We start from the raw sequence: 27518 nt of genomic DNA on the forward strand, positions 1-27518 counted from the left end.
CAGAATATATAGTCTGTACAGCGCTGCCGAATATGTCAGTGCTATATACCATATTTTTCGGAATATAAGACGCACTTTTTCTTCCCCAAAAATGAGCGGGGAAAGTGGGTGCATCTTATATTCCAAAGATGCTGTAAATGTGGCCCCCCGGAATATACTTACCGGATCCTGTCGCCCCGATCCTCTCCTCCTCGTCTGGCTCACTTCATCCCAGGACCTCTTGTCATTCATTGTGAAGGTCTTCAGAGCCCCAGTTGCCCGCGGTCCTCTTCGCTGCAGTCTTTGCGATAGACACATGCTGTCGCCGCCATCCTTCCTAGTTACAACGTCCTCCCTAGTTACAGCGTCCTCCCCCGATGTCCTTCCTAGTTACAGTGCCTCTGACGTCAAGCACACACGCGCGCTGCAGATCAACCAGCAGAGGGAAGTGTAACTAGGAAGTACGTCGGAGGAAGACGCTGTAACTAGGAAGGCTGGCGGCGGCGCCCTCTGATGAAGAAAGCCAGATGGGGGAGGAGAGGATCGTGGCGACAGGATCAGGTGAGATGTTTCATCAGGGTTTAGCCAGTGTAGTGTATTTGGTGGTGGCAGAAGGGGTTGGTTGGTGTAGTGTAGTAGGTGGTTACAGCAGCAGGGGAAGGCTATTGAAGTGTAGTGTATTGGGGGCAGCAGAGGGAAGTGAAGTGTAGTGTGGTGTAGATGGGCAGTGTAGCTTAGATAGTGACAGTTTAGGGAGAAAAGGTCCATAAGACGCCCCTGCACCATAGACGCACCTAGGATTAGTTTATTTTTTTCTCTGATTTTTGCCCCCTAAACCTAGGTGCGTCTTATATGTCGGAGCGACTTATATTCCAAAAAATACGGTAAATACTAAATAATAATCTCTCCAAAGGCAACACTGACATAATTATGATGAAAAAAAGGTTGACTACAATTAGAATACAAAAATTACGATTGATATGGAAATCCCTGGTTTGCAAGATGCAATTTCCTAAAGACTTACAGAGATCCAAAATGGTCAACCTCAGTGCACAACAGTTATGGCTATAATGGATCTATGTGACTACTGTAGCGAATTGTCAGTCGTGTTTTTATCTATTACGAAGCTTGTATTGGCAACTACAAGTGGGGAGTGAATATCATAAGTGGTCTTGATCACAAATCAATACATTTTCTATTCAACACACATGGGGCTTGATTCACAAAAGCGTGATAACTGATAGCACAGCCATGCTATGCAGTTACCACGTGATGTGACGCGTGCAAAGGTTTGTGCACATAAAAGCTTACGCCTGTGTGCTAATGAAGGTTTGTGCACGTTCTCGCGCATGCCTTTATGCGTGCAAACCTTCGCGCACGTCACATCGCGTGGTAACTGACTGCATAGCACGGCCGTGCTATTAATTATCACGCTTTTGTGAATCAAGCCCATGGACTTGAATTTGAAAATCTATACTATATTCACAGTATCACAAGCCATTACATTGGCTGCCCTATTATTTTAGATTTTTATAGCGCCAACATCTTTCATAGCACTGTGCATAGTACAAACGAATAATGCGGAACAAATATACATAAGAAATACAAGACACTGTACAGTCATGACACTGAATAATAGAAATACAAATACATACATAGTTGATATGTAGTTGGTGCATAAGCATATGTTAAAATTAAAGCAGTATGAGAAACACTAGGAGGAGGTCCCTGCCCTTGTGAGCTTACAATCTAGGGTAGTGGGGAGCAAACAGCAGGGAAGGAAACACAAGGGTTAGTGGGTGTGGCAGTGTGCCTTCAGTGCTGCTTACAGCAAATTATAGGCTTGTCTGAACAGGTGTGTTTTCAGAGTACGTTTGAAGGTTTCCAGGCTCGGGACATGATGAACTGGTTGAGGGAGAGAGTTCCAAAGCAAAGGGACAGCCCGTGAGAAGTCTTAGATGCGAGAGTGAGAGGAGGTGACTAGGCTAGAGGACAAATGGGTCTCTTTTGAGGAATAGAGGTTCCGGACGGGGAGGTATCTGGAGATTAAAGAGGAAATGTATGGAGGTGATAGCCTATGTAGAGCTTTGTATGCAGGCCCTTGCAAAGAGGTCTTATGCTATGGGAGTGTTCACACTCTGCACGCAAAATGCAGCATTTTTTTGGACAAGTTTTAAACTCTATGCCCATTTGCCTGCAGCACATTGTGTGTGTTTTGCCAAAATAGCTTAATGATTGTTAATGAGAAAACACGCATAGTGTGCTAAGTTATGCAGCAGGTTATAAGGTTTTTTTCCTGAATGCAAAAAAATGCATCAGATGTGAATAAGCCCATTGACTTACTTTGGTTGTAAGTTTTAATGATACCGGAGGCCTGACCTCAGATGTTCTGCAAGAATGACCTCAGTACATAATTCTCACACCTTGGAAAATCTATATTGGCACTTGGGAGGTTTTTGCATTTGATTTTACTTGATATGTTTCTTATCCAACATTGAAAAAAGCAGCTTCAGAGATTGTGCCTGTCTGCTCATACATTTTCATAGGATACAAACATGCATGAATATGTGATGAACAGGGATGGTTAATTCAATGCTGATAAATCGAGCATGCAGTTTGATAAAGATTATATGCAGTATGACACTGGGCCTAAGCAGATCTGCAGGAAATGCATTTTATTGGCCCAGTTAGAGATTGCATACAATGTGCATTAGATCTGCCTCCAAGATGAATTATTTGCATCTTATTGACCATCTCTAGTGATGATTGATTACATATTATATAGAGCCTATAAATACTATGTCTAAGTGATGCTGGTTCTGGGGCCCTGTACACATGAACTGTATCTAACTAGCCATGAGACCTGTATAATTCACATATGTCAGTAATTAAAGGACTACTGTAGGGGGAAAAAGAGTTGAACTTACCCGGGGTTCTAACGATCCTCCGCAGACATCCTGTGCCGGCGCAGCCACTCACTGATGCCCTGGTCCCGCCTCTGGTTCACTTCTGGAATTTCCGACTTTAAAGTCGGAAAACCACTGCGCCTGCGCAGCCGCGTCCTCGCTCCCGCAGATTTCACCAGGAGCTTACTGCGCAGGCACAGACCGTACTGGGCCTGCGCAATACACTCCTGGTGATGTCAGTGGGAGTGAGGGCATGGCCGTGCAGGCTGCATGGGCACAGGACGTCTGCGGGGGACCATTAGAAGTCCCAGGTAAGTTCAACTCTTTCCCCCTACCCCCCTACAGTAGTCCTTTACAGGGATGGGTTGGCAACACTGACACAGACTTATTTTGAATTGTCTTCGTACTCTTTGAAAAACCAATGAGTAGTGTTGGTGTTCAAATTCAGCACCACACGGTTCAGCACCCGAACACATGCATTCAGCACCATTTCACAACCGAACAGGAGGATGAGGTGCATTTCATTTAACTCCGATACTTCCTCCTTCCAAGTTGGTTCTGAATCGGAACACCAACCCTACCAATCAGACTAGATTCCACAGTCACTGTAATATCTCTGTTAGATAATCTAATCTTCTTTCCTTTGTCGGCTCAGGCAGGAATGTGCTGCTCTACTGTGATAGGCAAAAGCTATGCACACCCCCTCCATGGTACTGAAGGACCTTGTCCCGCCTCTGGGTCCCACTCCCCACTTGTAACCATTGGGGCTGATGCATCAACACTTGCAGTCAACAAGATGCAGCTGCCCATTGCAACCAATCAGGTTTCAGCTGTTCAGGCAACTGCTCCACTTATGCTGCAATTTTTTTTACACCACCTTTGATAGTGCAAGCCAGCCCCTTTATCACTGAAAAACAGGAAGTCTCCACAAGGGATTACGTCAGTAATGAAAATCTGAAAATGGTTCTAACTTTTTCTCACTCTGTCCAAAATGTAAACAATACTTATAGCTGGTGTTCTAACACTGAAAATACCCCTCATGTATATTGTGCTTTCCATGGATGATTTGTTGCTCTGCATACTCAATGGGATACATATATAACTTGCTTGTAAAGTATGTAGTTAATGAGGTCAGTGACTCCTCTGTGGATTACATGGAAAAAGTACTGAAACATGAAAAAATGATGCTGATCTTTCCTGGTTGTCTGTATATCTGTTTGCTCTAATGAATGAGATGTCTGTTCATTACTATTTGGTGATGCTTATGTTTTCTTATCTGTGTATCCTTTCGCTTTGCTATGTTAATAATCTTATTGGGAATAAAGGATTGCTTCTTGCATACACAATGTGAAATTCCATTGGTAATGCCACAAATATAAAAATATAGCATTACACAAACCAAGGACCGAGGCATGTGTGGAAAAAGTTTTATTGTGTTGTCTCACACACACTAAAGTATCAAACCCATTGTCTCTGAGGGATTGCATCAGCTGGAAAAAGAGGGATGATGCCCTCTGTACAGAGATCAATGAAAAAGAGCTCTCACATCCAAGGAGAATCTTTATTAGTTCTATATAAAACATATAGCCAACGTTTTGAGGCTGTGTAGGGCCCCTTTGTCAAGGCACAATTTGCTCGAGGGCAAAAATCTACAGAAACAAAAAGACAAAGGTAGAAACAAAAAACATAAACAACCATATAAACTGCCTCAACTAGAGGAAGAGTGTATACGCACTCAGAAAAGCCACCTTATAACCGATTAAAGTGAACCTAAGGTGCACCGTGGTCAGAAATAAAAGGTAAAAAAAGGAAAGCAATTACTGGTACGTACAGCAAAGAATAAATGAATTTCACAAAGCACAGATAATCATCCAATGTGTAAAATGACACCCAGAATTGGGTGCATAGCCAGGGGCGTAACTAGACTTAATAGGCCCCTCTGCAATAATGATAACATGGGGCCCCCTTGGTCCCTGAATCCCATACGGGTCACGTGATCAGGAGCCAGCGAATGGCAGCAGAGATTGTTCTGCTGTGAAGCAGCATCTGGAATTAGGAAAAAAAAATACACATGCTCCTGCACATAGTTTTTGTGAGCGAACAGGGAGGGTTTTTTTTGCTAATTGGCTGCTTTTGCGGTTGGGGAGAGGGAGGAGGAGAGGCCCCCAATGCCTCTGGGCCAATCCTGCGGTGGCAGGGGTGATTGCTACGCCCATGTGAATAGCCAAACAGGTAAAAAAGGAATGGAACATGCAGAGTATTATAGGACAGTATCTAAATGTCAGATGCAGTAAGACATAAAATTATCTTACTTGTCAAAACACATCCAGAATTCGGTGCCTGTGTGGCTATGCACACAAAAAAATAATAGTGGACCTACAGTGTATATTACACATTCAATGGGTCCTCTTCTAATAGCAAGTCATAATTACCTACTGTTTCTTTAACTCTGAATCCCTCTTGTAGCCCCAGGCTGCCATCTTCTAGTATGTAACCCTGCCCCCTGGGGCGTAACTAAAAATCACCGGGCCCCCTGCGAAACTTTGTATGGGGGCCCCCCTTGCTTTCTGCACAGGTAAACTAAGAACCAGCCATTCAACTGGCTAGTAGTGCACACTTGAATGTGTTTTCCCCATGCAGGTAAAAAACAGACAGAAGTGAAGCACTGGGAGCATTTTCTCTATCAATTACATTAGCTTGTGTGATAAAATGTGCATGTTTTCACACATGCATTCACACATGGTGTACAGAAAATGCATACAGAAAAACGCGCACAGAAAACTGGCAGAGGAGTGTGCTCCCAACTTCAGCTTATTACACTCATTCTGTCCATCTCTGATGGAGCAGAACTGGCTCTGCAAACTTCACCAGCATCACTACAGTACACATCAGTTGGGAAGGGGTAGAGAGGTTGTGGGCTGGGTACTGTACACAAGAGCCTGCTGCACACTGAATAGGGACTGCCTACAAATCTTTGTATGATTCCTTATTGGTGGCTGAGCAGATGCAGTCATTAGAACAATTGTGCAGAGAGCAGAAAGCTTTTTCTCTCTGTGCCCAGACTCCTCAAGCATCACTACAGTACACAGCACGTAGGGAGGGGTAGAAAGGCTGGGGGTAGAGCAGCGCTGTACACAAGACCCTAATGAATACTGAATAGGGACTGTTTACAAATCTTTGTCTGGAAAACTTTGTATGATTCCTTATCAGTGGCTGAGCAGATGCAGTCATTAGAACAATTGTGCAGAGAACAGAAACAGTAAAAAAGGAGAGCAAACAGTCGCGCACTAGTAGATGGAGCAGCCTGGGTGTAGTGTTGGGCGAACAGTGTTCGCCACTGTTCGGGTTCTGCAGAACATCACCCTGTTCGGGTGATGTTCGAGTTCGGCCGAACACCTGGTGGTGTTCGGCCAAACTGTTCGGGGTTCGCCGAACTGCTGAATGCATGGCCGAACAGGGCCCCTGTTCGGCCGAACAGGGCCCTGTTCGGCCGAATACTGCCCCCCATGGGGTCGCAGGCATAAGGGGGGAGCATGCCCCGATCGCGGGGGGGGTCGGAAATTCCCCCCACCCCCTCCGCTAGCGCTCCCCCCTCTGCCCGCTTCCCCATACAAAAAGTTTAAAGCAAGTTCAATAGTACCTGGTGGCACTGGCTGGCAGTGGAGTGAGGAGGAGGAGGAGTCCGAGTAGCAGAGTGACGTTGAGGCCGGGCAGCGGGCGGTTCAGCGCTAGTACCCTTGTGGTACTTCCGCCCTTTCTCTGACCTCACGTCCTCGTATGCGTCATCACGCAGAGGACGTGAGGTCAGAGAAAGGGCGGAAGTACCACAAGGGTACTAGCGCTGAACCGCCCGCTGCCCGGCCTCAACGTCACTCTGCTACTCGGACTCCTCCTCCTCCTCACTCCACTGCCAGCCAGTGCCACCAGCCCAGGTACTATTGAACTTGCTTTAAACTTTTTTTATGGGGAAGCGGGCGGAGGGGGGAGCGCTAGCGGAGGGGGTGGGGGGAATTTCCGACCCCCCCCGCGACCGGGGCATGCTCCCCCCTTATGCCTGCGACCCCATAGGGCCCCCAAAATGGGCATGTTCGGGGGTCCCATTGACTCCCATTGAGTTCGGCGTTCGGGCCGAACATGCCGAACATCTGGCCCATGTTCGGCCTGTTCGGCCCGAACCCGAACATCCAGGTGTTCGCCCAACACTACCTGGGTGTACTCAGGGTCAGTCCTCAACCCCTAAAGAAAAGTGATACAATTTGTGGTAGGAGCACCTGGCGCTCAGAATGGTAAGCCAAAGTGATAAAAATGTAGACAGTCACAATATTTGATCAGCCGAGCATCAAATGCGGGGAAGCACTGTAGGGGCGGCAACGCCTCTCTCAACTCACAATGAATTGCCCGTCTTACACAAGTCTCGTAACAGTACCTCTAGACTGGATCAAATACCCCAACCGAGGATGGTGCCTTTTCCTCCTATGGTGTAATCCGTTCCGGAATATGAAGGAAAGTGTCGGCTTACTTCATGTACGGCGACCTTGCAGCCCTGTAAGGTTACAGGGCTGCAAGGTCGCCGTACATGAAGTAAGCCGACACTTTGCTGGAGAGCGGTGAAACGCAGAGGGTGACGTCACTACCGGCGGATGTGGAGAGGGAAGGATGGAGTATCTCCGCGCGAGCTCTGAGCCCAGCTGCGCTATTGAGAACCTTCTCTTTCCTTCATATTCCGGAACGGATTACACCATAGGAGGAAAAGGCACCATCCTCGGTTGGGGTATTTGATCCAGTCTAGAGGTACTGTTACGAGACTTGTGTAAGACGGGCAATTCACTGTGAGTTGAGAGAGGCGTTGCCGCCCCTACAGTGCTTCCCCGCATTTGATGCTCGGCTGATCAAATATTGTGACTGTCTACATTTTTATCACTTTGGCTTACCATTCTGAGCGCCAGGTGCTCCTACCACAAATTGTAGCAGAGAACAGAAAGCTTTTTCTCTTCTTGCCCTTAGCTGTCAGACTCTCAAGACAGGGAAAAGAAACCTCTAGCCCATGAGGGATCGATCTGAAAATGGCGCCTACGAATAATGGCGCACGGTGTTGCCGCTAATCCGTTTGCCGCTTATCGCTATTTAACATTAAACCCTTATTGTTATTTAACGTTAAAGCCTTATTGTTATTTAGCATTAACACACAGAACCCTCTCTGTACCTATCCCTAACCCCTAAACCCCCCCTGGTGGTGCCTAACCCTAACCACCCCCCTGGTGGTGCCTAACCCTAACCACACCCCTGGTGGTGCCTAACCCTAAGACCCCCCTGGTGGTGCCTAACCCTAAGACCCCCCTGATGGTGCCTGACCCTAAGACCCCCCTGATGGTGCCTGACCCCCCTGGTGGTGCCTAACCCTTAAGACCTCCCCAGTGGTGCCTAACCCTAACCTTGACAGTGTTACATTAAATCCATTCACCGTTTTGCAGTTAAATAATGTCTGCAGTTTGGCTTATGTAGGCCGCTATTGATAAATAATGTTACTGTGGGCAATAACGTCTGCTGTTTCGCAAATGAACGGCACTATTGATAAATAACGTGAGTGTGTGCCGTTTTTCTTCTTTTTTCCCTGTGCGCCATTATTATTCAGTACTAATGATAAATAGCGATAAGCGTATCTTTTTAATGCGGCGCCATTTTTACGCATAGGCGCTGTGCGCCATTATTCACTGATCTGCCCATGAGGCCCTCTGTGACTTCTGGGCCCCCCGCGGATGCATACCTTTAAGGGTCTATTGTTCCACCCCTGTCCATGTTGTTTTCTCTATCTCGAGTAGAGAAAACACCATTGCACATTTTAGCAGGGGGCTACACACTGGAAGGTGGTGGCCCCAGGGCTTGGATGAGGATTCAGGGGTTAAAGACAACAGGTAATCATAACTTGCTATTAGAAGAGGACCAGTTGAATATGTAATATACACTGCAGGTCTGCTTTAATTATCTGCTATGACAAAAGTTTGCATCCCTCACCTGTGTCATGAAAGAAAATAGTATGGTTGCTAAATGGTTGGCAAATTATGTGCCTCATGCAGGACGGATTTACCATAAGGCACTGTAGACACATGCCTACAGGCGCCTGATGATGGAAAGGCTCACTCTCCTCCCTCAGCGCCTCCCTCCCTTTTTCCCTGTGCAGAGTCCTGATGAGAGTGTAAATGAGAGTTTACTCACCTGGATCTCTGCATTCCACTGACAAGATCTCCCTCCAGTGAGGAGCACCTCTAGCTACTTAATACTGAGGTTTCTCTGGCCAGGGGCATAACAATAGCCCCTGCAATGGATGTAGCTGCAAGGGGGCGCTTATGGGGAAAAGCATAAGGTGGGGCCCTGGATCCATTTTTAGGGGCAGGAGGGGGCGCAGTGCAGGAAGTGGGAGCAGCATGCACAAACAGCAGTGGGGAGGGGGGCCCTACTCCCTCCTCCCTCACCTCGGGCTACCATCAGTGCTCCCTTCTCCAGAAACAACAGCTGGAGGGGCCCCATCCAAAGTTTTGCAGGGGCCCCAGTGATTTCTAGTTACTCCCCTGTCTCTAGCTGCTTAATACTGAGGGTACCTCTGACTACCTAATGCTAAGGGGCACCTGTAGCTACCTATGATGGGCAAGGGACGTAAGGGAGAAGTGACAGCTGGGAGAGCCAACACTTGCAGTGCAGTCTGGTGGGGATTTGTAGGTTCATGGAGGATGAAGTCTAGGGTGCCAGGACATGTGCGCCTATAGGCTCCTGTGAGGTAAATCCGGGCCTGGCCTCACGGTTCTACCGGGAGAAATTTCTCCTTTTAATACCCAGTGTGTCTTGATTTATTAAGATATTAAAGATTTTAGACACTTACAGTAGGTGCATTTTTGCAACTGAAATAGCCCAAACTCTAATTCAGTAACATTCCAGAAAAACTTGCTATTTATTAAATGTGACCCAGATGAAGATATTAAATGTTTTCCACAACATACCTGGTACTTTCTAAAAAGTGTCTGCCAGATGACTTAAAGGGAACCTGAAGTGAGAGGAATAAAGAGGCTGCCATCTTCATTCTCTACTAAACAATTAGAGATGCTCTGCGTCTAATACTTTAAGGAACTGGTCCAGAATGAGCATATAGATCAGATGCTTTGACCTTGGTCTCACTTAAATGGGAACTTCAGCCTAAACAAACATACTGTCATTAAGTTACATTAGTTATGTTAATTAGAATAGATAGGTAATATAATCTCTTACTCACCCTGTTTTAAAAGAAAAGGCAAATGTTTGTGATTCATGGGGGCTGCCATCTTTGTCATGGGGGCAACCATCTTTTTGGTTGAAAGGAGGTGACAGGGAGCAGGAGACACAGTTCCAACTGTCCTGTATCCTGATCAGGGGCATAGCTAGAAATGACTGGGCCCCATAGCAAAAAAAAATTATGCCAGATTGGCGGCAGATTTCCACACAATATGCAACCAGATTGGCGGCAGATTTCCCCACAAAATGCAACCAGATTGTCGGCAGATTTCCCCACAAAATGCAACCAGATTGTCGGCAGATTTCCACACAATATGCAACCAGATTGTCGGCAGATTTCCCCACAAAATGCAACCAGATTTTTGGCAGATTTCCCTACAATATGCAACCAGATTGTTGGCAGATTTCCCTACAATATGCAACCAGATTGTTGGCAGATTTCCCTACAATATGCAACCAGATTGTCGGCAGATTTCCCAACAAAATGCAACCAGATTGGCGGCAGATTTCCCCACAAAATGCAACCAGATTGTTGGCAGATTTCCCTACAAATTGCAATCAGATTGTTGCCAGATTTCCCCACAAAATACAGTATATGTAGTTAGGTCTATAGTGGGCTAACATTAATTACCTGGAGGTAGGGTGGTTGGACAGGCTGGCACACTATTTGCGGTGCAGGCACTGCACTGGGTAGGCAGTTAGGTAGCTGGGTGGGAGGGTAGGCAGATAGGTAGATGGGTGGGCAGTTAGGTAGCCGGGTGGGAAGTTAGGTAGAAGGGTGGGCAGTTAGGTAGCCGGGTGGGGAGTTAGGTAGCCGGGTGGCAGGGTGGGCAGTTAGGTGGTAGGGTGGGCAGTTAGGTAGCTGGGTGGCAGGGTGGGCAGGTAGGTAGCTGGGTGGGCAGTTAGGTAGCTGGGTGGCAGGGTAGGCAGATAGGTAGCCGGGTGGGCAGCTAGGTAGCTGGGTGGCAGGGTAGGCAGATAGGTAGCAGGGTAGGCAGATAGGTAGCTGGGTGGCAGGGTAGGCAGTTAGGGAGCTGGGTGGGCAGTTAGGTAGCTGGGTGGCAGGGTAGGCAGATAGGTAGCCAGGTGGGCAGCTAGGTAGCTGGGTGGCAGGGTGGGCAGTTAGGCAGCTGGGTGGGAGGGTGGGCAGTTAGGTATCCAGGTGGGAAGGTGGGCAGTTAGATAACTGGGTGGCAGGGTAGGCAGATAGGTAGCCAGGTGGGCAGCTAGGTAGCTGGGTGGCAGGGTAGGCAGTCAAGTAGCTGGGTGGCAGGGTAGGCAGATAGGTAGCCAGGTGGGCAGCTAGGTAGCTGGGTGGCAGGGTAGGCAGTCAAGTAGCTGGGTGGCAGGGTAGGCAGTTAGGTAGCTGGGTGGCAAGGTGGGCAGTTAGGTAGCCGGGTGGGAGGGTGAGCAGTTAGGTAGCCGGGTGGGAGGGTGGTAGCCGCGTGGGAGGGTGAGCAGTTAGGTAGCCGGGTGGGACGGTGAGCAGTTAGGTAGCCAGGTGGGCAGTTAGGTAGCCGGGTGGGCAGTTAGGTAGCCGGGTGGGAGGGTGGGCAGTTAGGTAGTGGGCAGTTAGGTAGCCGGGTGGGAGAGTGGGCAGTTAGGTAGCCGGGTGGGAGAGTGGGCAGTTAGGTAGCCGGGTGGGAGGGTGGCCAGTTAGGTAGCCGGGTGGGAGGGTGGCCAGTTAGGTAGTGGGCAGTTAGGTAGCCGGGTGGGAGAGTGGGCAGTTAGGTAGCCGGGTGGGAGGGTGGCCAGTTAGGTAGCCGGGTGGGAGGGTGGCCAGTTAGGTAGTGGGCAGTTAGGTAGCCGGGTGGGAGGGTAGCCAGGTGGGCAATTAGGTAGCCGGGGTGGGAGGGTGTTCAATTAGGTAGCCGGGGTGGGAGGGGAGGTAGCTGAGCAGTTAGTGGGGTAGGGGCCCGACTCCTATCCCCCCCGCCTCACCTGGGGTCCCCCCTCCTTCCATCAGCGGCGAGAAAGCGGCATATACAGGAAGCTCCGGCGCCGGCGGGGTAATCAGCCGCTAGAGGTTCAGCTGCCTCCCGGGCTACGGTGTCTTCTCTGTATTGCTGCTTGCAATAAACCAGGAAGTGGTGCGAGCAGCAATACAGAGGAGACAGCGTAGCCCGGAGGCAGCTGAACCTCTAGTGGCTGATTACTCCCGCCGGAGCTTTCCGTATATGCCGCACTCTCGCCGCTGATTAAAGGAGGGGGGACCCCCCAGGTGAGGAGGGGGGACCCCAGGTGAGGCGGGGTGGGGGGGCGCCGAGGTAAAGGGAGGGGGGCCCCGGCCGGCCGGCGAAAAAAAATAAATAAGCAAAAAACATAAACAAAAAAAGTCCACTCAGGTAGCTGCGGGCTCCCTGTGATGTAGGGCTGCCGCGGGGCCTCATAGCAATGCTATGGCTGCTATCCCCATTGCTACGCCACTGGTCCTGATCACCCCTCCCAGCTGCGCGCGCTAGGCTTCAAATGTCACATTCAAAATGTAAGAAAAAAAAATTTGCATTAAAACAGCAGAACGAGAGCAACAACATCAGAAATCCCATCATGCTTTGCACAGCATCAGTGGAAAAATGCCCGGGCAGTTTTCTTCTGTGCAGCTAAAAATGAGGCTTGTATAAGAGGAACAAAGTTCTGATACTGTGAAACTGTTAAAGAAACACCAGGCCTTTTCAGTGTTGCTGAGTCGATTTTTAGTCTGGAGGTTCACTTTAACTGACTACAAGCTTATTGCATGCGTGTGGCTCAAAACAACTAAAGAAAAAGCTCAGCATGGCAAGAAAAACCCAGCAGCTGGTATTGTTTATAAGGGAATGAAGATGGCAGCCTCTATATTCCTCTAACTTCAAGATCCCTTTAAGTTTTCCACTGTTTTTCAACCAACCCCTAACTGTCCTAGTGCAAAAATGCCCTCAACACCTTGACCTTGCTTCTAGCAGTAAAATGTAACTGTAAACTTGCTGTGTAATCCCAGAAGATCTGATAAACCCATCTCTCTGTTCTGTGCTGTCAGAATGGAAGGGCATGGTTTTCCTAATTTTGCACCTATAAAATAACCCAGGCAGTACTTTTGTAGGCGCCAAACATTCTTTTACTCTCAAAATTACTGCCTCACCGATTGAGTTTGTGGGGCTGATATACAAAAACTGGAGCAAAGTTACTTATAAACAGAATATGAAACAGATGTGCAATTAATCCACTGAAGCTTTATTCTTTGAAATGAACAAACAAACATGGTCTCTACGGCCAGGGCCGGGCCGAGGCAGAGGCGAGAGAGGCTCCAGCCTCAGGGCGCAGTGTAGGAGGGGGGCGCAAAACTCACTCAGCTACTATTCCCCCTATTGTTAATAAATAAGAAACACCGAGAGCCCAATATAGTGTAGTATGTATTGGAAACCGTGGATAAATGTAAGTGTGAGATGAATATACTCACAAACATGGGCTACCTCTTAGGCAACCACTGTAGATGCAGGTGAGGAGATTAGACCTGTCCTCACTCAGGATTAAGATGTCGCTCTCTGTAGATCAGAAAAGTAGGGGTAGGTCACCCCTCACCACTCTGTGAGGCGCTATTCGTGCTACTGACGAGCTATTGTTTGTCCCCTATCTTATTGCCTGATGAAGCGGGCTGTGCCTGCGAAACACGTTGCATCTTTGGGGTACCAATAATAAATTTATTTGTTTAATTCAGACAGTATTTTGAGTCTGCTTTCTGGAGGTAAGTCCACCACTGCCTCCCAGCAAATTTTAAAATTTGTATTACCTTTTATCCTGCTGGCGCCTCTGTTCTCTTACGATAATTCCCCCTATTGTGTATGAAGCAGAGAGAAATAAGAAAGGGGAATACATAGCAGTGACTGCAAGCCAGATCACTAGAGATTAAGGTGTTGGGGGCCCTGGGGCGCTTCTTACTCTAATTACAATCAGTGTGTGATGGCTGGGGTGGGAGGGATGGGGGAGGGGCCTCTTAGTGTAATAGCAATCAGTGTGTGACGGCTGGGGTGGAGGGATGGGGGAGGGGCCTCTTAGTTTAATAGCAATCAGTGTGTGACAGCTGGGGTGGGAGGGATGGGGGAGGGGCCTCTTAGTGTAATAGCAATCAGTGTGTGACGGCTGGGGTGGAGGGATGGGGGAGGGGCCTCTTAGTGTAATAGCAATCAGTGTGTGACGGGTGGGAGGGATGGGGAGGAGCCTCTTAGTGTAATAGCAATCAGTGTGTGATGGCTGGGGTGGGAGGGATGGGGGAGGGGCCTCTTAGTGTAATAGCAATCAGTGTGTGACAGCTGGGGTGGGAGGGATGGGGGAGGGGCCTCTTAGTGTAATAGCAATCAGTGTGTGATGGCTGGGGTGGGAGGGATGGGGAGGGGCCTCGTAGTCTAATAGCAATCAGTGTGTGACGGCTGGGGTGGGAGGGATGGAGGGGTGCACTTTGGTGTCTCAGCCTTGGGTGCTGGAGGACCTTGTTCCAGCTCTGTCTACGGCCTCTGGGTAGCTGATACAGTTTAATGTGCTCCACTGCTTGTTCCTGGTACCCAGGGGTGCCTCTAGCAATTTTGTCACTCCAGGCGAGAAAACCTGTGGCGCAAATCCACAACCCCCCCCCCCTTGACCCCCCCCTGCCCGCCCTCCCATGGCGCCCCCAATAAATAATCATAATGTGGCAGAGTTTCACCACAAAATGCACGTATTGCGGAAGCTTTTCACTACACAACAAAGATAGTGTAGCACCTCTTCTGCTGGCCGCTGTATGTGCCTCGGCTGGATCTGACAGTACCCCAGATCAATCTTCAATGTGTAGCAATAAAGCCGGCACCATAGATATTAAATGCTCTTTTATTGATTAAAGTTGCTTGTCAGCCATCATAGCAACGTTTCAAAGCTGCAACGCTCCTTTTTCAAGCTAAGCCGCAAGACAAATACATATACATACTCAACAAACTTCTTTATATACTCTCATGGTACTGTGAGTATCCAATCAAAATACCCAGTTTCAAACAACCTATCAGAGAGGCCCCCCCAAACGGCGGACCTGATGGGGAACTTTGAAGGTATTCACAGTTTGGATCACAGTGTAAGAACCACCTCTATCCTCCTTCAAATCTATTGGTCTGCATCCTGCTGCGGAGAAACGGCCGCATCCCCCCGCCGCCTCCACCCACTGCACCGCCGTCATCGGCGGACCAGATGGGGAACGTCAAGGTCACGTGAGCAGGGTGCGGCGTCATCTGCCGCCACCCGCCCACATGCAGTGCCGGCCAATCTGTGAGCGATGCATCCGGACATCGGCGCACCGCCCACACTAGATGTAAACATAGTCTCCGCCACAGGATACACATCAACACATGGCTGATGAACGATCAGTGTTATCAAGTTGCACACAAGTTACATAAAATCAGAGGCTGCAGTGGAGGCAAGGCATCTAATCTAAATTACAGTAGTATAACAAGCCATCTAACTGCCACATAGTGGCTAAATAAAGATGCAATATGCATATACATTTGAATAGTATCTACAGGGGGCCTATATTATTAAACATACAGTACTCCATAATCAGATAACATACACCATGGAGACAAGGGGAAGATATATACAGAAACAGAGAAAAAGTATAAAAGAAGCTATAAAAATGGAACCAAATCTAGTTCACGATTAAGGCCCCTTGGCTCCATGGTGTCCAGTTTCTTAATCCAATGTGCCTCCCTCCAGAGTAATCTCTTTATCCTATCTCCTCCTCTTCTTGGCTGCATTACTTGTTCTATGATCATAAATTTCAGTTGGCTGACATTATGTGTAGCCTGACTGAAATGATAGGGCACAGCTTGATCAATCAAATTTTCACGTATGGCATGTTTGTGTGACGGCAGTCTCACTTTCATTTTTTGAGTCGTTTGGCCTATGTATAGTAAACCACATGGGCATTTTAGCGCATAAACCACATATGTGGAATCACATGTGTGGCATCCCTTAATCTTAAATTTAGTTCCCTTGTAGGGGTGAGAAATTTGATCATCTTTGATGACTGAACTGCAGTGAACACAGTTCAGACATGGGAATGTGCCCCTACGTGAAAGTCTGATATGTGATCCTGGTCCCTCCATGTCCGTATGGACCAAACGGTCCCGCAAATTAGGGGCTCGTTTATAGGAGAAGATCTTATCTGATTATGGAGTACTGTATGTTTAATAATATAGGCCCCCTGTAGATACTATTCAGATATATATGCATATTGCATCTTTATTTAGCCACTATGTGGCAGTTAGATGGCTTGTTATACTACTGTAATTTAGATGCCTTGCCCCCGCTGCAGCCTCTGATTTTAGGTATCTTGTGTGCAACTTGATAACACTGATCGTTCATCAGCCATGTGTTGATGTGTATCCTGTGGCGGAGACTATGTTTACATCTAGTGTGGGCGGTGCGCCGATGTCCGGACGCACCGCTCACAGATTGGCCGGCGCTGCATGTGAGCGGGTGATGGCAGATGACGCCGCACCCTGCTCACGTGACCCTGACGTTCCCTATCTGGTCCACCGACGACGGCGGTGCAGTGGGTGGAGGCGGCGGGGGGATGCGGCCGTTTCTCCGCAGCAGGATGCGGACCAATAGATTTGAAGGAGGATAGAGGTGGGTCTTACGCTGTGATCCAATCTGTGAGTACCTACAAAGTTCCCCATAAGGTCCGTTTGGGGGGGCCTCTCTGATAGGTTGTTTGAAACTGTGTATTTTGATTGGATACTCACAGTGCCATGAGAGTATATAAAGAAGTTTGTTGAGTATGTATATGTATTTGTCATGCAGCTTAGCTTGAAAAAGGAGCGTTGCAGCTTTGAAACGTTGCTATGACGGCTGACAAGCAACTTTAATCAATAAAAGAGCATTTAATATCTATGGTGCCGGCTTTATTGCTACACATGGAAGCGTTTCACTAGAAAATAATCATAATGCAGCTAATGCGGCAATGTTTCACCAGAAAATAATCTTAATGCAACAGCGTTTCACCAGAAATTACACTTATTGTGGCAGCGTTTCACCAGAAAAATACACGTAAATGCAGGAGCGTTTCACCAGAAAATAGGCAATGCGGGCAGCGTTTTTCCAGAAAATACACACATAATCTAGGCATGGTTTCACCAGAAAATACACATAGGCAGGACTCCACTTTCATTAAGAACAAAGGGGGACAGAAGGAGGCACAGGGGGACTGAAGAAGGCACACAGGGAGATAGGGAGGCACAGGGGGACACAAGGAGGCCCGAGGGTCAGAAGAAGTCACAAAGGATGGCAGAAGGAGGCACAAGGGGTCAGAAGGAGGTACACAGGGGGACAGAATGAGACACAAAGGACTAAAGGAGGCACAAGAGGAGAGAAGGAGGTACACAGAGGGGCAGTGGGTGGTACAGGGGGACAGAAGAAGGCATGAGGGCCAGAAGGAGGCACAAAAGAGGACAGAAGGAGGCACAATGGGGACAGATTTAGGCACAAAAGAGGACAAAAGGAGGTACAGCAGGAAAGAAGGTGGACAGAAGGAGGCACACAGGAGACAGAAGGAGACACAAAGGGGGCAGAAGGAGGCACAATAGGGGACAGAAAAAAGCACAAAGGGGGGCAGAAGGAGGCACAGGGAGACAGTAGGAGGCACAAAGGAGAACAGAAGGATGCACAAAGGGGGACAAATGGAGGCACAAAAGGGGGGCAGAAGAAGGCCGAGGATGGTGTAAGGAGGCACAGGGAGACAGAAGGAGGCAGAGGGGGACAGACAGAGCCACAGGTAGACAGAAGAAGGCACAAAGGGAAACAGAAGGAGGCGCAGGGGACAGAGGTGGCACATGGGGACTGAAGAGGCACTTGGAGACAGAATGAGGCACAAAGAGAGACAGAAGGAGGCACAGGAGGGCAGAAGGAGCCAGAGTGGGACTGAAAGAGGAACAGGGGGCAGGGGTAGCACAAGGGGAAGAAGAAAGGCACAGGGGGACTGAAGGAGGCACATGGAGACAGAAGGAGGCACATGGAGACAGAAGGAGGCACAAAGGGAGACAGAAGGAGGCATAAAGGAAGACAGAAGGACAAACAGGGGGTCAGACATGGCACAAGGGACTGAAGGAGGCACAAGGAGCACAAAAGGGGGGAAAATAATGCACAAGGTACAAAGGGACACAGTGGCAGCTGCCTGCAACTTATGCTAAGCAGATGCAGCAGAAGCAAGTAATAGAACACCCACAGGGTAGGGCTTAGTCAGGGGGTGGGGCTCCGCTCAGAGGTGGGGCTTAATCCAACAACATGGGGCTCCCAGGACCAATGGCACTCCAGGCAATGGCCTGTACTGCCTATACCTAAAAGTGCCCCTGCTGGTACCGTGTCCGATTTTAATACTGGATGGCAGGCTGTTTGTTATTTGCAATGGTTTAGCATCATACTGACACAATATAATGCTTTACAAAATTTGATAGTACAGACAGTCCCCTACTTGCAAATGACTCAAGTTACGATGTTTCAGAGTTACAAAGTTGTTTTTTATTACATATTTTTGTTGTAAAATGTTACAGTATTGTATATTCAGTTATAGGTAGTGTAAAAACCTAAAAGGCACATTGAAAACAACCATAAAACATAGTTTTTACTATATATCCAAATCCTGAGTTGTCTGAAAGTAAATCATTTATCCACGTTTCACTATATTTAACACACAGGACTCAACAAATTCAACTTACAAACAATCTTACTGAGAAACAGCAGGCGTATGTAGAAAGACCCAGGAGCACCGATAATAGCTGCAAATTAGAATAGTGCCGAGGTCCCACCCCTGTACCAAGGGGTCCCAATAGTAGAAATCCAAACAAGGACCCGCACCGCCACAGAGTATTATAGCTCAAATACTTTAATCAAACATCAAGAGATAGCAACGACAGACTGCTGTTTCGGCCTATCACAGGCCTTTGTCAAGTTGCACAAAGTTATACAAACACCCAGTGCATAGAATCAACCTTATATACCTATAGGTACTGCCCATAAAATTGGTGATTGGGTGTTTTATGGGCAGTACCTATAAGTATATAAGGTTGATTCTATGCACTGGGTATTTGTATGACTTTGTGCAACTTGACAAAGGCCTGTGATAGGTCGAGACAGCAGTCTGGCGTTGCTATCTCTTGATATTTGATTAAAGTATATGAGCTATAATACTCTGTGGCGGTGCCGGTCCTTGTTTGGATTTCTACCGAGAAACAGCAGGGAAATTTGTGCCATCAAAATTATACACATAGGAAACAGAATCAGATAACAATCAGATCGCAGGAACCACTGTGAGGCCTCTTGCACACTGCAAGTGATTCCGATTCAGATTCCGCTTTTTAATCAGTTTTTACATCCGATTCAGATTCCGATTTGCAGTGTGCAGGGAGCAAACTGCAAATCTGAATCTGAATCGGATGTAAAAACTGATTAAAAAGCGGAATCTGAATCGGAATCACTTGCAATGTGCAAGAGGCCTGAAGAAGCAAATTCTGATCTTATACATTGTTTACAATTTAAAGAAAAATGTAGACTTTGGTAACAGTATAAAAATAGAGGCTTACAACAATACTACTTACAGGAACATATCAAGTTTATTGCACGTTTTTCTTCATCAAATTGTACAGTGTACATCCTGCAACATGTATGCATGCCTTGATCAGAAGATTGAGGGTGTTTACTGTTGCTCTGGGTGTGTGCGTGTTGCTCAATTAGAGGCTGAAGTCAGAGAGCTAAATGAGCATCTTGCAACACTGAGACGCATGCACAACATGGAGAAGAGCTTGGATCTCACGATCCAGACACCGGAGGGAACCGGTGAAGATGAGGTGGGTGGAGCACAGCCGGAGCATGAAGCAGAGGTAGCCGCTAGTTGGGTCACAGTTAGAAGGGTTAGGGGAAAAAGAGGCAGGGAGGCTAGTCCCGAGTTGTCCCTCCCTAATAAGTATGCTTGTTTGCGTAATATTGGGGAGGATGATTCTGGAGTAGCAACGCTGCAGCAGGATGTGTCCCTTAGCAACCAAGGGGCAGACCGCTGCAACAAGAAAGGGAATAGGAGTGCAGTTAAGGCTAGACAGATACTGGTGGTAGGGGATTCAATTATTAGGCACCCGGATAGGGTAATCTGTCGAAGAATGCCGTACATTCTGTTGTCTCCCGGGTGCTCGGGTTCGGCATGTAGCATAAAGAATTGACAGATTATTGGGTGGGGCTGGGGAAGACTCGGCTGTCATGGTACACATTGGCACCAATGACAAAGTTAGTGGGAGATGGAAGGTCCTCAAAAATGATTTTCAAGTACTTGGAGATAAACTTAAAGCAAGGACCTCCAAGGTGGTGTTTTCTGAAATACTGCCAGTGCCACGTGCTACATCTGAGAAACAGAGGGGGCTTGGGGAGTTAAATAAGTGACTGAGAAATTGGTGTAGGAAGGAGGGGTTTGGGTTCCTGGAGAACTGGCAGACTTTTCAGTCGGCTACAGGTTCTACAGCAGGGATGGGCTGCACCTTAAAGAGGCACTTAAGCCAACTAAAAAAAATGAGTTGTACTCACCTGGGGCTTCCCTCAGCCCCCTGCAGCTGTCCGGTGCCCTCGCAGCCTCGCTCCGATCCTCCTGGACCCGACGGCGACCACTTCCGGTTTCGCCGTCAGGACCCGACAGGCTGGGAACGTGAGTGATTCTTCACGTTCCCAGCCACAATAGCGCCCTCTATGTTGCTATAGCAGCCATCTATGCTGCTATAGCAACATAGAGGGAGCTATTGTCGCTGGAAACGCGAAGAATCACTCGCGTTCCCAGCCTGTCGGGTCCTGACGGCGAAACCGTAAGTGGTCGCCGTCGGGTCCAGGCGGATCGGCGCGAGGCTGCGAGGATACCGGACAGCTGCAGGGGGCTGAGTGAGGCCCCAGGTGAGTACAACTCATTTTTTTTAGTTGTCTTAAGGCTCACTTTATTGGAGAGGGTGCAGCTGCACTGGGGGAGAAGATGTCTAAACGGTTGGAGGAGATTTTAAACTAGGATCTGGGGGGAGGCGGGAGGGTAAAGTCTCAATATGTAGTCAAGATAAGGTAAAAAGACAGTGGGAGCCTAACATTATGGGGGGTGGAGAGGAGGGTGGGGACAGTGTAAAGAGTAAGCAGGTTGGTAAAACTTCAAGTAGCCCATTTCATGTAACCAAAATTGGAAAATGTGGTGGTAAAAATATAAAGTGCGTGGTAACCAATGCTAGGAGCCTTGCAAATAAAATGGACGAACTAGAGTTCATTCTGATTGACAAAGGCTATGACATTGTGGGAATAACCGAGACATGGATGGATGAAAGCCACGACTAGATAGCGAATTTAGAGGGATACGATGTGTTTAGGAAGGATAGAACAGGGAAAAAAGGTGGAGGGGTTTGTCTCTTTGTTAAGAACTCTTTTACAGCTGTCCTAAACGATGAGATGGATGAAGATTGCGAAGATGTGGAGTCTGTTTGGGTAAATATTCATGGTGGAAATAAAGGTTGCCAATTGCTTTTTGGGGTATGCTACAGGCCACCACATATTCATGAAACGGAAGAATAGAGTGGGGCCGAACCTCCGATTTTAGGTTCGCGAACCGGGTTCGCGAACTTGCGCGTAAGGTTCGGTTCGCGTAAAAGTTCGCGAACCGCAATAGACTTCAATGGGGATGCGAACTTTGAAAAAAAAATTATGCTGGCCACAAAAGTGATGGAAAAGATGTTTCAAGGGGTCTAACACCTGGACCCCCAGGTGGAGGAGTGGGATACATGCCAAAAGTCCCCGGGAAAAATCTGGATTTGACGCAAAGCAGCGTTTTAAGGGCAGAAATCACATTGAATGCTAAATGACAGGCCTAAAGTGCTTTAAAACATCTTGCATGTGTATACATCAATCAGGTAGTGTAATTAAGGTACTGCTTCACACTGACACACCAAACTCACCGTGTAACGCACCGCAAACAGCTGTTTGTGTAGTGACGGCCGTGCTGGACTGGTGCGCACCATGGCGAGAACAGGTATGCAGTGGCGGGTTCACTGAACAGAACAGGTATGCAGTGGCGGGTTCACTGAACAGAACAGGTATGCAGTGGCGGGTTCACTGAACAGAACAGGTATACAGTGGCGGGTTCACAGAACAGGTATGCAGTGGCAGGTTCACTGAACAGGTATACAGTGGCGGGTTCACTGAACACAACAGGTATGCAGTGGCGGGTTCACTGGACAGGAATACAGTGGCGGGTTCACTGAACAGAACAGGTATGCAGTGGCGTGTTCACTGAACAGTACAGGTATGCAGTGGCAGGTTCACTGAACAGGTATGCAGTGGTGGGTTCACTGAACAGGTATGCAGTGGTGGGTTCACTGAACAGGTATGCAGTGGTGGGTTCACAGAACAGGTATGCAGTGGTGGGTTCACAGAACAGGTATGCAGTGGCAGGTTCACTAAACAGGTATGCAGTGGTGGGTTCACAGTACAGGTATGCAGTGGTGGGTTCACAGAACAGGTATGCAGTGGCAGGTTCACTGAACAGGTATGCAGTGGTGGGTTCACTGAACAGGTATGCAGTGGTGGGTTCACTGAACAGGTATGCAGTGGTGGGTTCACAGTACAGGTATGCAGTGGTGGGTTCACAGAACAGGTATGCAGTGGCAGGTTCACTGAACAGGTATGCAGTGGTGGGTTCACTGAACAGGGATGCAGTGGTGGGTTCACTGAACAGGTATGCAGTGGTGGGTTCACAGTACAGGTATGCAACAGAACAGGTATGCAGCCAGGAACAAGCTAAGCCTAACTAATCTTTCCCTATGAGAGACAGTCTGCAGCAGCTCGCCCTACTCTCACTAACGCAGGCACATGAGTGAGCCTAATGGCCGCCGCTGCCTGCCTTTTATTGGGGGGGAGTGGCTCCAGGGGCTAGTGTAGCCTAATTTGCTACACTGGGCCTGCTGACTGTGATGTAGAGGGTCAAAGTTGACCCTCATGGTGCATTATGGGGCGAACCGAACTTCCGCAAAATTTCGCCTGCGGGACGCGAACGCGAACCACTGAAGTTCACATGGAACCGTTTGCAGGCGAACCGTTCGGCCCAACTCTACTGAAGAACTGCAATTACTACAGCAGATTGAAAAAGCTGCAAGTACAAATTAGGTCATAATTATGGGTGACTTCAAATTTCCAGACATTGACTAGAGTATTGAGTCTACCCATTCTGGTAAAAGCAGTAGATTTCTGGCGTCACTACAGGACAGTTACCTGACTCAAATGGTAACGGAACCAACTAGGGGGAATGTGTTATTGGATTTGATAATTTCAAATAGACCAGATAATGTATCAAATATGCAGGTTCAAGAACATATGGGAAATAGTGATCACAACATGATAACGTTTGATCTGGTGACTGGTAGGCCTCGGGGCAGCGGGACCACTAAAACTATGAATTTTAGAAAAGCAACGTTCAATCAACTCAGGCAGGCACTAAGTTTGGTGAACTGGGATAATGTATTACAAGGGGAGGACACTGAAGGGAAATGGCAAGCTTTTAAACATATTTTCAATCAATATTGTAGTATGTATATCCCATATGGAAACAAAACGTCTAGGAATAAAAAAAAGGCCTCTATGGATGAATAGAAAGGTTAGAGATAAAATGAAGTCGAAAAAGAATGCCTATAAGGTCCTAAAACAAGAGGGGACCGAGGCTGCATTAAGCAATTATAAGGAGTGCAATAAAAGTTGTAAAAAAGAAATTAGGCTGGCAAGGATTAAAGCTGAAAATCAAATCGCTAGGGGTATCAAATCTAACCCAAAAAAGTTTTACAAGTACATCAACTCTAAAAAAAGAAAGGTTGACTGTATTGGACTCCTAAAGGATGAGGGTGGGAACTCAATGGTGGATGACCAAGGTAAGGCAGAGTTATTAAATGCTTCCTTTGCTTCTGTCTTCACAAGGGAAACATCACTGTTGCAAATTACAGATGCAGAAGAGTCTCAATCTTCCAATTGTAATATTAAATAATTAACGCAGGAAGAAGTGAAGCCAAGACTAAATAAATTAAATGGCATGCATCCTCGGGTCCCTTATAGATAAACCCCTTTAACTTATCTTTTGTGACTCTCTTTCAACTGGCAGAGTCCCAGTGTATTGGCATACAGCCCACGTTTTCCCATTATTTAAGGGCAAAAAATCAGATCCAGGAAATTATAGACCTGTAAGCTTAACATCAAGTGTATGCAAACTATTTGAGGGGTTACTACGAGATACTATACATGACTTAATGGTAGGAAATAATCTTATTTATCAGCATCAGCATGGGTTTACTAAAGACAGGTCCTGATTGACTAACATTCTCAGCTTTTATGAGGGTAGTGAACGCTAATGTGGATATTGGGAATGCTGTAGATGTGATATACTTGGACTTTGCAAAGGCCTTTGACACTGTTCCCCACAAAAGTCTGGTGCAAAAGTTGAGGGTGCAAGGACTGGGGAAGAGTCTGTGTGCATGGATAGGGAACTGGCTAATGGACAGAAAACAAAGAGTAGTGGTCAATGGATCATACTCAAAATGGGTGTCTGTTAGCAGTGGGGTCCCACAGGGGTCTTCAATTTATTTATTAATTACCTAGTAGATACAGTAGAAAGCAATGTTGCTTTTCTTGCAGATTATACAAAATTGTGCAGAAAAATCAACTCTCAGGAAGATAGGGACATATTGCAACAGGATCTGGATAGGATGGTGTAACGATCTGTGTCAGCAAGAGGCAGAATCTGATTATTAGGTATATACCTGATTATAAGGTGATCTGCAGATCTGGCTAAAGTACAGAGATGTTAAGCGAAAGGGAAGTCAGAAGAGAGCCAGAGTCATACACAAGATATCAAGCAATATATCAATAACAATAATAAATCCTAGTCTGTGTGAAATCCCCGGTTTCCTCCCGGATCAAAGCACACCGGATCTAACTAAGGTCTGAGTGCTAATACGTAGCATTCGCAACAGCAGACAAAGAAGGACTGAATCCTCTAGGCTTAAGAGCCCGAGGAGACCTCGCAGCACGCCCCCTGCGTCCGGCCAATCAGCGGCGGCGGGCGCATGGCGTGACGTCAGCCGACCCGTAGGTCAGCTGAGCCGCCTCCTCGACGCATAAAGGCCGTGACGGTGCGCGTGCGCACGCGTCACAACAACCCTATGGGCAGCTGACAAACCCGTCCTCGGCGTGCTAGACGCCGGAGGCAAGGGTGACACACTGGGCAGCGGAATGGAGGCAGCTGCGGAGGACGCCAGACTACCCGCAGCTGCTTCCTCCATGTTCCCTACAGACACACTGGGCAGAGGAATGGAGGCAGCTGCGGAGGACGCCAGACTACCCGCAGCTGCTTCCTCCATGTTCCTTACAGATGGCTACATGGGCACAAAAATGGCAGATTAAATTCAATGTTGAAAAATGTAATGTCATGCATTTTGGTCGTACCAATGGTCTAGCAACATACAAAATAAATGGGATACAGTTGGGGACATCAAACTTGGAGAAGGACTTAGGAGTACTCATCGACAACAAGTTAAATGATCGTATTCAATGCCAAGCCGCTGCAGCTAAAACTAATAAAATTTTGGGATGCATTAAAGGGGAAATAAAAACTTGAGATGCTAGCATAATATTGCCCCTATTTAACTCTCTAGTAGGGCCACATCTGGAATATGGATTCAGTTCTGGACACCACATTACAGGAAACATATTGCAGTTTTAGAGCAGGTGCAGAGACGAGCAACAAAATTGATACATGGGATGGAAGGTCTCACTTACCAAGAAAGGTTAGATAAACTGGGTTTATTTAGTCTAGAGTAAAGACGCCTTAGAGAGGATCTAATTAACATGTATAAATAATATCAGAGGGCAATATAAAAGCTTGGCAGATGAGCTTTTTGTCCCTAGGCCTTCTCAAAGGACTAGAGGACATGATTTGCGCAAAAGACATTTATTTATGAAAGGGTTCTTTACAGTAAGAGTGATTAAGATGTGGAATGCATTGCCACAGGAAGTAGTTATGGCAAAATCTATACCTGCATTTAAAGGGGGCTTAGATGCTTTCCTTGCTTTGAAAGACATCCATGGCTACAATTATTAGGTAATGCCCAGTGATGTTGATCCAGGGATTTTATCTGATTGCCATCTGGAGTCAGGAAGGAATCTTTTCCCTTTTGGAGCAAAATGGACCATGCCTTTTAAGGGTTTTTTGCCTTCCTCTGGATCAACAGGGATATGTGAGGGAGCAAGCTGGTGTTGTACTTTGTTCTCTGGTTGAACTCGATGGACGTATGTCTTCTTTCAACCCAAATAACTATGTAAGGTATTCCCTTCATAAGGACTTGGCTTTTGATGAAGTGAAATGTGAAATAAACTTGATATGTTCTTATGATGTTGTGGTGCATGTATATGTGTGGCGTTGTCATAAGTCGTAATTTTTGTATTTTTGTACTGTTAGCAAATCCTGCAGCTTCCTTCAAATGTGTTCCTTGAAGTGCTTATACAACTGCTTACTTAGAAGTTTACATCAGGCATTATATGTGTCTTCCGTATGCAGGGCTGGACTTCTGGAAAGGCCACATAGGTCCGGGCCTTGGGCGGCTGCAGTCCAATTGGGCAGCTGGTCATGAAAGAGGGATTGCTACATATGAAAGAAAAGGCAGAAGATGATTGAGGATCAGCACATGAAAAAGGGAAAATGATGCATAAGGGAGATGGTCATTAAATAAAAGTTCTGCAGTACATGGATGATACACATGGAAGAGGGGATGCACATGAAATGGGGGGTGGGGGGGGCTACAGCACAAGAAAGGGGAGCTACATCATATCTGGCCTAGGGGCACAAGAAGTATAAATCCGGCCTTGAGCACAGGTGTCTCAGTAAATCCTGGAGCAAAACATGGCCGGTGCAACAACGCTTACATACTGACTTCTACGGAGTGTGGACAGATGCAGCAGGTCTGCCTAGCATTGGCTCCATTGTCACACTCATGGCATCCGATATAACAGACAGTGCAGAACTAGGTGGTTGGACACTCTCATTGCACAAATAAGTAGCAAATGCCCAGATGCGTGCTTAGCCACAAACACATGTAGAAGTGTTGATTCAATCAGAAGAAATGGAGGTGACTCTGCAGCATTCACTGTGTTTTGCAAACTTTTATTCCACATGAAACAGAGCATCCATACAAAATCATGACAAGTGACACAGCACAGTGGGGTGAGAGGAAGTTGAGAGGAAGGTGGGTGCCCAATGATAGATGGAACAGCTGTTTGCCGATGCTTGTTAACAGCCATGCTGACCAGTACATTTGTCACACCACCCCTGGTGAAATG

At 47.3% G+C, this 27518-nt stretch overlaps 1 protein-coding gene across 3 annotated transcripts in view; it reads left to right on the plus strand.

The window, feature by feature from the left end:
• LOC137546579 (uromodulin-like) overlaps nt 1-27518 on the plus strand; it is a 495270-nt gene that overhangs the window by 297304 nt on the left and 170448 nt on the right. Inside the window, exon 5 of one of the 3 annotated variants that reach the window (XM_068269217.1) lies at nt 26740-26890. The exons of the other annotated variants lie outside the window; for them this stretch is intronic. Within the exon in view, the coding sequence (XP_068125318.1) occupies nt 26740-26852 (113 nt within the window). The 3' untranslated portion in view covers nt 26853-26890. Of the gene's footprint in view, nt 1-26739; nt 26891-27518 lie in introns of those variants that run through there. 3 annotated transcript variants of the gene reach the window in all.

Source organism: Hyperolius riggenbachi, chromosome 2 (genome assembly GCF_040937935.1).
Source record: "Hyperolius riggenbachi isolate aHypRig1 chromosome 2, aHypRig1.pri, whole genome shotgun sequence".
Taxonomy (NCBI): Eukaryota; Metazoa; Chordata; class Amphibia; order Anura; family Hyperoliidae; genus Hyperolius; species Hyperolius riggenbachi.